This window comes from Struthio camelus, chromosome Z (assembly GCF_040807025.1).
Source record: "Struthio camelus isolate bStrCam1 chromosome Z, bStrCam1.hap1, whole genome shotgun sequence".
Taxonomy (NCBI): Eukaryota; Metazoa; Chordata; class Aves; order Struthioniformes; family Struthionidae; genus Struthio; species Struthio camelus.
The window spans coordinates 88,992,113-89,002,588 of NC_090982.1; the positions used below are offsets into that span (position 1 = coordinate 88,992,113).

Consider the following 10,476-nt stretch of genomic DNA (forward strand, 5'->3'; position numbering starts at 1 on the left):
AAAAAAAACCCCGGGGGGCCAGCGCGAGCGGCCCGAGGCCACGCGAGCGAGGCGGCAGCGCGGGGCCGCAGCGCTGCCTCGCCGCCCAGCAAACACCCGCGCCCTCCAGCCCCGCGCTTCCCGCCACGACGCTCCGCGAGCAGGACAGCGGCGCGTGCCGGAAAAAGAAAAAACAAAACAAACTTTTTTTGGCTGGAAAAGGTCATCGCCACCTCCCCGCTGGTATTCCTGCTTGAAGGGCACCCGGACATCCATTTACAAATTTTAAATATCAAAAATAAATAAATAAATAAATAACAACAACCAAAAAGATTTGGGATGATTCGGATGATACGTCGAGAAAGAAAATGGTTTCGGGTTCGTTTCGGTGTCAAAAGCCTAATTTTTCTGTCCCGCCCCAGCCTGGAAAGAAGCCGGTAGCAACAGGTATCGAGGCCGCTCCAGCCAGGAGGGGCCCCCGCGCCGCCCCGGCCCCGGCCCCCCGCCGCCCTCCCCGGCCCCGGGCCCGACCCCGGCCCGCACCTGTGGCCGCCGGTCCCGCCGCGCCGCCCGCTCCCGGCTCGCTCATGCCGCCGACGGCCGCCGCGGCGCCGCCCCGGCCCGGCCCCCCCGCGCCCGCCCGGCGCGACCGGACAGACGAGTTCCCCCGGTTCGCCCGCCCGCCCCGGGCCACCGCCAGGCGCCGAGCCGAGCCGGGCCGGGCCGGGCCGAGCCGAGCCGGGCCGGGCCGGGCCGCGGAGCCTTCCCGCCGGCCGCGGCCGGGCGCCTGGCGAGCTCCGACGCCGCCGCGGCCGGGAGGGCCGGAGCGCCGAACCGCGAGGGAGGAGGCAGCGCTCGGCCGCGCGGGCAGCGCCAAAGCCGCAGCGCTCTGGGCGGCGGCGCTGCGAGCCCCGGCCTGCGCCGAGGGGTCCCGCCGCCGAGGGGCCTCGCTGCCCTGTCCCCGTCACCCCGCTGCCCTGTCCCTGTCACCCCGCTGCCTCGTCCCCGTCACCCCGCTGCCTCGTCCCCCCGCCGCCGAGGGGCCCCGCCGCCTCGTCCCCGTCACCCTGCCGACTCGTCCCCGTCACCCCGCCGCCTCGTCCCCCCGCCGCCGAGGGGCCCCGCCGCCTCGTCCCCGTCACCCCGCTCCCTCGCCCCCCCGCCGCCTCGTCCCCGTCCCCCCACTGCCTCGTCCCCCCGCCGCCGAGGGGCCCCGCCGCCGAGGGGCCCCGCCGCCTCATCCTCCCGCCGCCGAGGGGCCCCGCCGCCTCGTCCCCGTCACCCCGCCGCCTCGTCCCCGTCACCCCGCTGCCTCGTCCTCCCGCCGCCAAGGGGCCCTGCCGCCTCGTCCCCGTCACCCCGCCGCCTCGTCCCCGTCACCCCGCTCCCTCGCCCCCCCGCCGCCTCGTCCCCGTCCCCCCGCTGCCTCGTCCCCCCGCCGCCGAGGGGCCCCGCCGCCTCGTCCTCCCGCCGCCGAGGGGCCCCGCCGCCTCGTCCCCGTCACCCCGCTCCCTCGTCCCCGTCACCCCGCCGCCTCGTCCCCGTCACCCCGCTGCCTCGTCCTCCCGCCGCCAAGGGGCCCTGCCGCCTCGTCCCCGTCACCCCGCTCCCTCGTCCCCGTCACCCCGCCGCCTCGTCCCCGTCACCCCGCTCTCTCATCCCCCACCGCCTTGTCCATGTCCCCCTGCTGCCTTGTCCCCCTGCTGCCTCGTCCCCCCACCGCCCAGCAGCCCCGCTCCCTCGTCCCCGTCACCCCGCCGCCTCGTCCCCGTCACCCCGCCGCCTCGTCCCCCCGCCGCCGAGGGGCCCCGCTGCCTCGTCCATGTCCCCCTGCTGCCTTGTCCCCCTGCCGCCTCGTCCCCCCACCGCCCAGCAGCCCCACTGCCCCGTCCCTGTCACCCCGCCGCCTCGTCTCCCTCGCCCCGCTCCCTCATCCCCCTGCAGCCGAGGGGTCCCGCTGCCTCATCCCCCTCCCTTGTCCACCTTTCCCCGCCCCCTCATCCCCCTGGGGCCAAGGGACCCTGCTGCCTTGTCCCCGTCACCCCGCTCCCTCGTCCCCCCGCCACCGTGGGGCCTCGCTGCCTCGTCCCCCTCGCCCCGTTCCTTGTCCCTGTCACCCTGCTCCTTTATCCTCCTCACCTCGCTCCCTTGTCCCCCTCGCCCCACTCCCTCGTCCCCCTGGGGCCCCGCTGCCTCGTCCCCCTCGCCCCGCTCCCTCATCCCCCTGCAGCCGAGGAGCCCCGCTGCCTCATCTCCCTCTCCCCGCTCCCTCGTCCCCCTGGGGCTCCGCTCCCTTGTCCCCCTTGCTCCGCTCCCTCGTCCCCCTCGCTCCGCTCCCTCGTCCCCCTGGGGCCCCGCTCCCTCATCCCCCTCGCCCCGCTCCCTCGTCCCCCTTGCCCCGCTCCCTTGTCCCCCTGGGGCCCCGCTCCCTCGTCCCCCTCGCCCCGCTCCCTCGTCCCCCTCGCTCCGCTCCCTCGTCCCCCTGGGGCCCCGCTCCCTCATCCCCCTCGCCCCGCTCCCTCGTCCCCCTTGCCCCGCTCCCTTGTCCCCCTGGGGCCCCGCTCCCTCGTCCCCCTTGCTCCGCTCCCTCGTCCCCCTCGCTCCGCTCCCTCGTCCCCCTGGGGCCCCGCTCCCTCATCCCCCTCGCCCCGCTCCCTCGTCCCCCTTGCCCCGCTCCCTTGTCCCCCTGGGGCCCCGCTCCCTCGTCCCCCTCGCTCCGCTCCCTCGTCCCCCTGGGGCCCCGCTCCCTCATCCCCCTCGCCCCGCTCCCTCGTCCCCCTTGCCCCGCTCCCTTGTCCCCCTGGGGCCCCGCTCCCTCGTCCCCCTCGCCCCGCTCCCTCGTCCCCCTCGCTCCGCTCCCTCGTCCCCCTGGGGCTCCGCTCCCTCATCCCCCTCGCTCCGCTCCCTCGTCCCCCTCACTCCGCTCCCTCGTCCCCCTGGGGCTCCGCTCCCTCGTCCCCCTGGGGCCCCGCTCCCTCGGGGGCGTCATGTTTCTCTGTGTTTCTGGTGCAGGTCAGCCTGACGTTGGGTCACGCCGTCAGGAGGCTCCCGGTACGTCGCCATGGCCCCAGAGCCTTTGTGGGAGGAGGACGTCCGCGCTGCAGTCCCAGGGCCCGCAGGCGAAGAGGAGACGCCCTCAGTTCAGCTCCTCTTGGTGAAGAACCTGGGGAAAAGTGGTGCCGCCGCCACCCAGGGTGCTGAGGGCCCTGCGGCTGCGGTGTGCCCCCTTGTCCCGCCGCAGGACGGCACAGGAGCCGCGCGCCCGAAGCGGACCGCCTCTCCGTGCTTCCCGGCTTTGAAGAAGCTTTGAAAAGAAGCTTTGCCCGCAGCTGCCTCGCAAATAGACACATGCACGGCCGCCAAAAAGGGTATTTTCCCTGGCTGACGGCGGGGACGGGCTCCTTGGCAGCGAGCTGTGGAGCACAGGAAGGTGCTGGGCGCTCTGCCGCTGGCGGCGAGTCCTCCCACTCTCTTTTTAAGCAACTGCATTTTAAGACGGGTTTCCTCTCTCCTGTGGTAATTAGCAGGGCTGTACGCTGACCTCAGAGGGCTGTGGCACGCGGCAGGGTAATTAGCAGCCGCATGGTGGTGATGGACCATGCGTCAGCAAGCTGAAGGCTGCATGACGCTGCCCTTATAACTATATGAATTCAAAGTTGTCAGTGAGATCAGTGTGTCTGTGACATCCTACCAATCTCTGATGCTTGCTTTATTTATTTATTTTTATTTTTTAGCATGCAGTAGTCTTCAGATTCTGTGGGCCCTGATCTCAGCAGTCAAGGAATGAAGGAAATTTGATGTCTGCGGTGCCCACGTTCATCCGCCACCAGAGGAAGGGCAGGAAATCACGTTTCCAAGCGATCTGACAGCACCACAGAATCTGACCAAGGTAAGTTACTAAAATAACCAATAGATATTAAGAAAAAAACTAATTAGGCCATTTAAAATAGTTGCCTGTGCATACCTCCAATCTAGTTATCAATGTACAATGCAAAATAAATGTGTTTACATGTGCAGATAGCAAGGTGATTGCCCCTTTTAGGATTACAGCACCTTGGAGTACTCAGACCTTAAGCAAACCCAATATATTTGCAGACAGTTAGTAGTTAATATGGATCAATAAGAAGCACCTTATAAGAAGAGCTGAGGCTGGGTCTATAACACCTTTCTGGGGAGAAAAAGTTATGAGAAAGTATTCCCAGGGGGAGTTGGTGCTCCTTTCAAGCTTTTTTTGTATTTGGAGTTGTGAGGTAGAGGCATATTGAGAAGGGTTGAGCTTGGGTCTCTCTCGTGTGACAAGAGGTGATAAGCATAAAATGCAGTACTCGGATGTAGGCGAGTGCGCAGGTTTGTGAGTTGAAATACGTTGCCTTACAAACTGGAGGAACACTGAACATCTGGTCTTGGGGATTTGCCTTTCCTTACCCAGAGGGTTGGCCTGGCCCTCTAGCGCAGCGCTAAAAAACAAAGCAAAACGTGGGCAGATGCACCTGTTTGATTTTGTAGACCAGACATTGAGAAGTGGGAAATCTCTATACTGCCCAAATTAGAAGTAGGTAAAATGCACATATTCAGTCTCCCTGCCTCTTCCAGAAACCCCGTTAAACGATGTGGTGAAATGTGAATGACTGGTCAGCAGGTTTGTCTCTAGAAGGAAGAAGAGAGGTGCTGCGAGAGGAGGAAAGCCTACCCCTATTCATGCTCTGTCAAAATAAGCCATAGACTGAGATTACGTTAGCCAGCTGGGTATGCTTTTTGTACCTCTTTCATATGCTAGTTTATTCAGAAGCTTTCTGGCCAAGATTATATAAGTAAAGTTAAACCAGGTCTAGAGTTAAAAAAAAAAATAGACCTAATTAAATAAATGTATTAAATACGTTTTGTTTGGAAGGTGGAGACTGAGTAGCTGTAGTGACATCAGGGTCCTAACAGTTTGAGCATGGTTTCAGGTAAAACATTGCTTTTGGGGAGATCCCAGAGAAATGGAGGGAGGGAGATGGAATGTCACCTGTGTACAGCAAGGTTTAGCATAATCTGAAGAGCCTATGAAGGACTGAGAGCGTTTTTAAGCTGAGACAGTCACTGCATGTTTTCTCTGCTTGGGCAAATTTGCATCCTTTCTGGATTTTCTCCTGCCTGAAAAATTCCCAGCATCAGTTGGCAGAAGTCGAGGGAAAAGTGGGTGAACATTAACAGGATGCTGAACTAGGATACAAGAGTATGCTAGATATGTTTTTTTTTTCTTGCCAGCCATGACAACATGCCAAGAATGGACTGAATCAGAAGACCAAGAAGGTCAGCAAGGCGGTGAGTATGTGCTTTATTACTGAAGCCTTTTATAGTGTTAGTCTAGAAAAATGTTATTGTCATTCTATGTAACACTAAAAAGGGTATATAATCTAAATCACTGGTATGACTGAGTTGCAAAAGAGAATAATAATTGAAGGAGTGTGTAACTGAACCTGTATCATTCTAAAAGTCCAATTTCAGAGTAAATTAAAAAAAAATTAGTTGTATATTTTCTTTTTTTTCCCCCCCACGTTAAAATTCATTTTAGTTTAGATGTGTTTGAAGGAAGGAGTTGTCAAAGAAGTTTGCTTGTGGCTTCATCCGAAGTTTAATGCTTTATGAGCCATCCTCCATAAATTTTATCGCTCTTAACCATAAAACTTCTTATATTGCAGTTTCTCCTGCAGTACCAAGTGCAGTTAACACAGGAGCTCAGTCAGCTAGCACTGCGCTGGGGATTGACTACTTTGCTCTTGGCAGATCTCTGTAAAATCTGGAACAGGCCTTATGGAAATGAAACATCTTTCCATTTTACATGGGCCTACATGTCCTCCTTTATCAGCAACCCCATTTCATCCAGCCCTGATATTGTAGTCAAATCTGGAACATGCCGTACCTTTGAAATGCTTATATCTGAAACTGTGATATTTAATGGGTTAACATTTTCTAGGTATCAGGGTTATGAACAAAACTTTGTAAAAGGAATTTAAACTAGAGTCACGACTTCTGAGTCTTTTAAGACTGAGTCTTTTGGACTGCTGGTTTCTGAGTCTTTTGAAGAGTTGGAGGACACTAAATCATGATTTTGCTAACACTTGGAGCTGATAGTTTTGCTGATTAATTAAGCAATAAATACAGCAGTTATGTTTGAGGACGACAGCAGTGTGATTCCGCTATGTTCTGTTTCTTCTTGCAATCCTCCTTGTTACATATTTCTTCTTTCAGGCTGAAGGGAAGTTCATGTAAACATACATCTTTGGAGCCTAACAGGAACTTGTCAAATGAATGTGACAAACTCTTACCTTAAGTTTAAATATAGTGAGTTTTCATAAGCGTTAGTAGGAGGTCCTGGATGCTGCTGTGCTTGCCTACTAGTTCCCCTGACTTGACATCTGGAGCTTCAGAGGTTTTTACCAGTTGCTATGTATTGTGGATTTGTTGATCAGGTTGCCCTGTTTCAAATGCCTTCAAGCAGGTTTTTTCCAACATGCACGCCTGCAGCTGTATTCCTCTGGCAGCCCTGGCAACAGTTCTGGTAGTAGGAGGTGTTGGGAGCTGGCGAAGCCGGAGCCGGCGGAGGTGTGGCTGCTGCAGCTCCATGCCCCCAGGTCCCGCCAGTCGTGAGGCAGAGCGTGTGTCCCCAGTTGGCACACACACAAACACACACATACAGCACGCACGTACAACACGTGGCCGGCCACACAGGCCAGCACAGACAGGCACACTCAGCACTCACACACGTGTGCACACATGCATACACACATGCATTGCAGGCACTCAGACCTCCGTACACACACACAGACACAAGAATAGAGAACCCCTCACCCAAGAAAACAGTCAGAAATGGAGTTTACTGAGAAGACAGGACAGAACGATCAAGCGCAGGGCATGGCCAGACAAGCGTACCGACCAGCAGCCTGTTTGCAGGCAACCAGCCCCTTTTATCTCCTCCTCCTTCTCTTTTCCCACGCTTGTGCCTCCCCAAACCGCCGCGATCCCTCCCTTTCCCCTTTCCTTTGGTTCTGCCCTCAACATCCCACAGCAAGGCTCGCGCGGTCCCCAAACGCTCGTCCCCTGCGTCCCGTAACGCGCCCCACACCCTCGGCCGTCATCCCCTCAGCGTGTGAGGTGATCCGGAGGCCTCTCCCGGGACTCCTCGCGGGGGTGTCCCCCGGCCCGTGGGGCTGCTGGTCTCCTGGGACAGCCCGGGGGGCCGGGGCTGCGGTTCATTTCTCTGACCAGCTCGTTGGGGCTCCCCTGCCTGGCACTGTGCCGCCGTGCGCCTCCGTGCGTGTGGACGTTGGCTTTTCATCACATAACCTCGCAGCAGGAATTTTTCTCCCACCCTAAAATGTCCTAGGTCTACGAAGGCCCAAAGGCAATTTAGAAGCGGTGCAAGGTGCTGAGATGAGCAAAGAAGTTAATGTTTGGCCAAGAGATCAGGAATGGTGCTTTCAGGAGGGGCTGTTTTTGAGGCTGCCGATGGTGGTCCGTATGAGTCTGTGTAGGAGGAAGAATGTCTAGCCTCTCTTTTTATTTGTACTTATTGCTTTTTAGGAATCGGTTTCCTGGAATGCCTATACAGAGATTTTAAAAGTCTTATTAAATAGCCCAATTTAGAGCAAAATGGCCATCAAGCTTTTTAGTATTTAATATGTCCTTTCTAGAATAATTGGACTTAGTGACTGGCCGATGTAAGTTGAAAATGTACCTCTCACCTCTTCTCTCTAAACCAGTGGTGGCGTCTTTATTTTCTTTTGAATGAATCTTTATTTTTTTTACTTGACCTTATTTATATAAATGAAATCTTGAAAACTGTATTGAAAATACTTTCGCTGCATTCTAGTCTTTTTTTTTTTGCTACACTTATCTTGGTGGTTCCATTTTTGAAGCTATATACACTAATGCAAACTGAGACTATTTATCAGCATCCACAGTTCTATATCAATTTAAAGACACGGTAAAATCTGCTTGTTATGATATCATGGTATTCATTCACGATGCTTTGTTCCATGCTTGTTAAGGGTGTGTCTGCCTTTTGTGCCTTGTATTATCACTCTTCATATGTTTTGTAGTACCTACAGAAACTACGAATGGGTGCTAGACAGAAAACCGAGTCACGTCCTCAGGTTCCGTGGTCAGGTTGTCATTTTGTTCTGCTGATGTTATAATTTGGGATGTTCTGACGCGCACATAGCCTGAAGCTTGCTAGCACACAAAGTAGTTGTTCTCTCCACTCCCGTATCCTAGCTGCGTAATACCATCTTCTTACAGTGCTTTGCTTGTCAACAGCAACTTGTGCTGTCATAGTCAACTGGATTGAGGGGATTAATGAAGCTAAAAAAATCTTTTTTCACTGCGTTTATTTTCAGCTGGATTGGTTCCCTGCTCTAGATTATTCCGTGAACTCAAACGTTTGCGTTAGCACAGAGCACACAGTGATAAAAGGGTTGAGGAAAGCAGTTGGGAAAGGTGTTCAGAAGTGGAAAGAAATGACATTTGGGCAGCAATGCTGGTTTAAATCCATGTGCGGTATGGCTTTGAGATCTTTGCTGTGTTATCTATTTTCATGGATTGGGCTAATATCTCCTCATAAACCAGCTGCTGTTTTCTGACTCCACCTCTTCCCCACAGAAGGCCAACATCAAAGCTGCTACTAGTGCTTGCAGAGATTTCCAGCGTTGTCATCGGTTTTCGAAGAAGTATCCATTTGCCTCTTGGGCTGAAATTTTCCATATTGATCAAACCTAAATGGAATTAAAAGCTTGTTCACACACCGGGAGTATTTTATTAATACAAAATCCTCGTCTTTCAGCCAGTAAGGGATTCTGTGGAAGGCATCCCAGCTGTTTCTGTTTACACAGACCCTGCTCCTGAAGAGGATATTAGACATGTTTAAATGTGGTGAGGTTCAGGTGACTCTGTCCATGTGGTTGTAGTGATATCAGCATCCCATCTGTTACACCTTTATTACCCAGGTTATTACTAAAACAATGAAAATGAGCGAGAAAGAGCACAGTAGAAATTCTTCTGTTCTTGAAAAGAGAAATGTACTTTTCACCTTAGTATAGTCTCTTAGTTTGGCATGACATTAGTCAGATTAGGTAACAGATACATAAACAGATAAAAAAATAAATTCTTGGTATCCTGCAGCTTTTAATCAATACACCATCAAACCATCATATCTTTTGATCTTGTGCTGTAGGCTTAGCTAATGTAGTTATGTGTGTTTGATCATTAAGTATATAGGAGGCTGTGACTAGAGTTAACACTGTTTAGCTATTCAGCTCTTTGTGAATAGCTAAACACAATTCAGCTGTTCTGCAACAGCAGAACAGAAACAGAACCTGCCCTCGTGTGGATGCTGTTGTACAAAAGTGATCTTTATTTCACGTCGGCGGAGACTGGTTGGTCTGTTCTTTAGTTGCAACGCCAGTCAATTTCTTTGTGCCAAAAATAAGTCCTGTTCAAATAGGACTTTTTTTCCCTAGACCTAAAAGCTTAGATTAGATTCCTAAGTTCTGTCTTTCAGCGTCTTTCTCTCTTGCCACTTGCATCAAAATCATCACATATGAACACAACCAAAGTTAATTAAAAATTAAGGACATTTTGGGTTAACATAAAAGCAGAGGTTTACTCATGCCTTTGAGAATACCATTTCTGTCCAGGAAGTTAATTCATGTCCAGGGCTGAATGTTTGTTTGGTTTCTACATGAGTTTTCATGAGGCATCTGTATGAAGAATTGGGTTTAGCTGACACCCTATCATGAAGATTATTAGAGATAAAAGGACCCCTTAACAGTGATTAATTGCTATCGCAATGATTAATGGCCCAGCCCAAATATCACCTTTTACACATAACTGATTGCTGTTCCATGCTTGAGGGAAATGCACCAGCCGTTCTATAAACCAGGGGCATGATGAAGCAACTTCAAATGCTGCCTCTTACAGACCCTGGGCTTGGTGGGTCCCAGCAAATATCTGTAAATCTCTCCTTGGACCCTATTCCATGTCTAGATTTTTCTACTATATACTTCTTTCTCTCTTTTATTCTTCAGACTTATCTTTCACTCTTCTCAGGCTCCTTTGCCCCAAAATAGCAGCATGCTCTAGTCAAAAAATCACTTACTTCTACGTTAGCTTCCTGTCTCTTTCCTCTTTCTTCTCACTGTTCGTGTTTGTCCCTTTCCAGACTGCTTCAGCGGGAGTGTCCTCAAAAGCCTGTGTCCATGAGCTAATTGTACAGCTTAGGAGACAAAAGCCAGAAAGACTCAATTGCTGGTTAAATGTTTGGAAAGTTACTCAAGAGGGCATCAGGAGCAGAAACGAATGCTGAAAAAGTACAAAGTTTGTCACTGTTTGGGACTCTCTATCTAAGATAGGAGGCTTCTTGGGAAGATAAGAGGACTTGAACAGAAATAGTTCTTGTCTAGCCTTTGCTTGCTACAAATTCTATGAAAATACAAACCCTATTACAGTGCCTACGAG

General features: G+C 53.4%; 1 protein-coding gene across 4 annotated transcripts in view; it reads right to left on the reverse strand.

The window, feature by feature from the left end:
- The window catches only part of LOC138064846 (phospholipid-transporting ATPase IC-like), a 57,005-nt gene extending 56,395 nt beyond the window's left edge, over positions 1 to 610 (reverse strand). Inside the window, exon 1 of one of the 4 annotated variants that reach the window (XM_068928981.1) lies at positions 523 to 610. Coding sequence is in view for 1 of the 4 variants with exons in the window: in XM_068928978.1 (XP_068785079.1) it covers positions 184 to 255 (72 nt within the window). In the remaining 3 variants the exon portion in view is untranslated. Of the gene's footprint in view, positions 1 to 183; positions 476 to 522 lie in introns of those variants that run through there. The other 3 variants (XM_068928980.1, XM_068928985.1, XM_068928978.1) reach the window with 3 other exon arrangements.
- Positions 611 to 10,476: the final 9,866 nt, after the last annotated feature.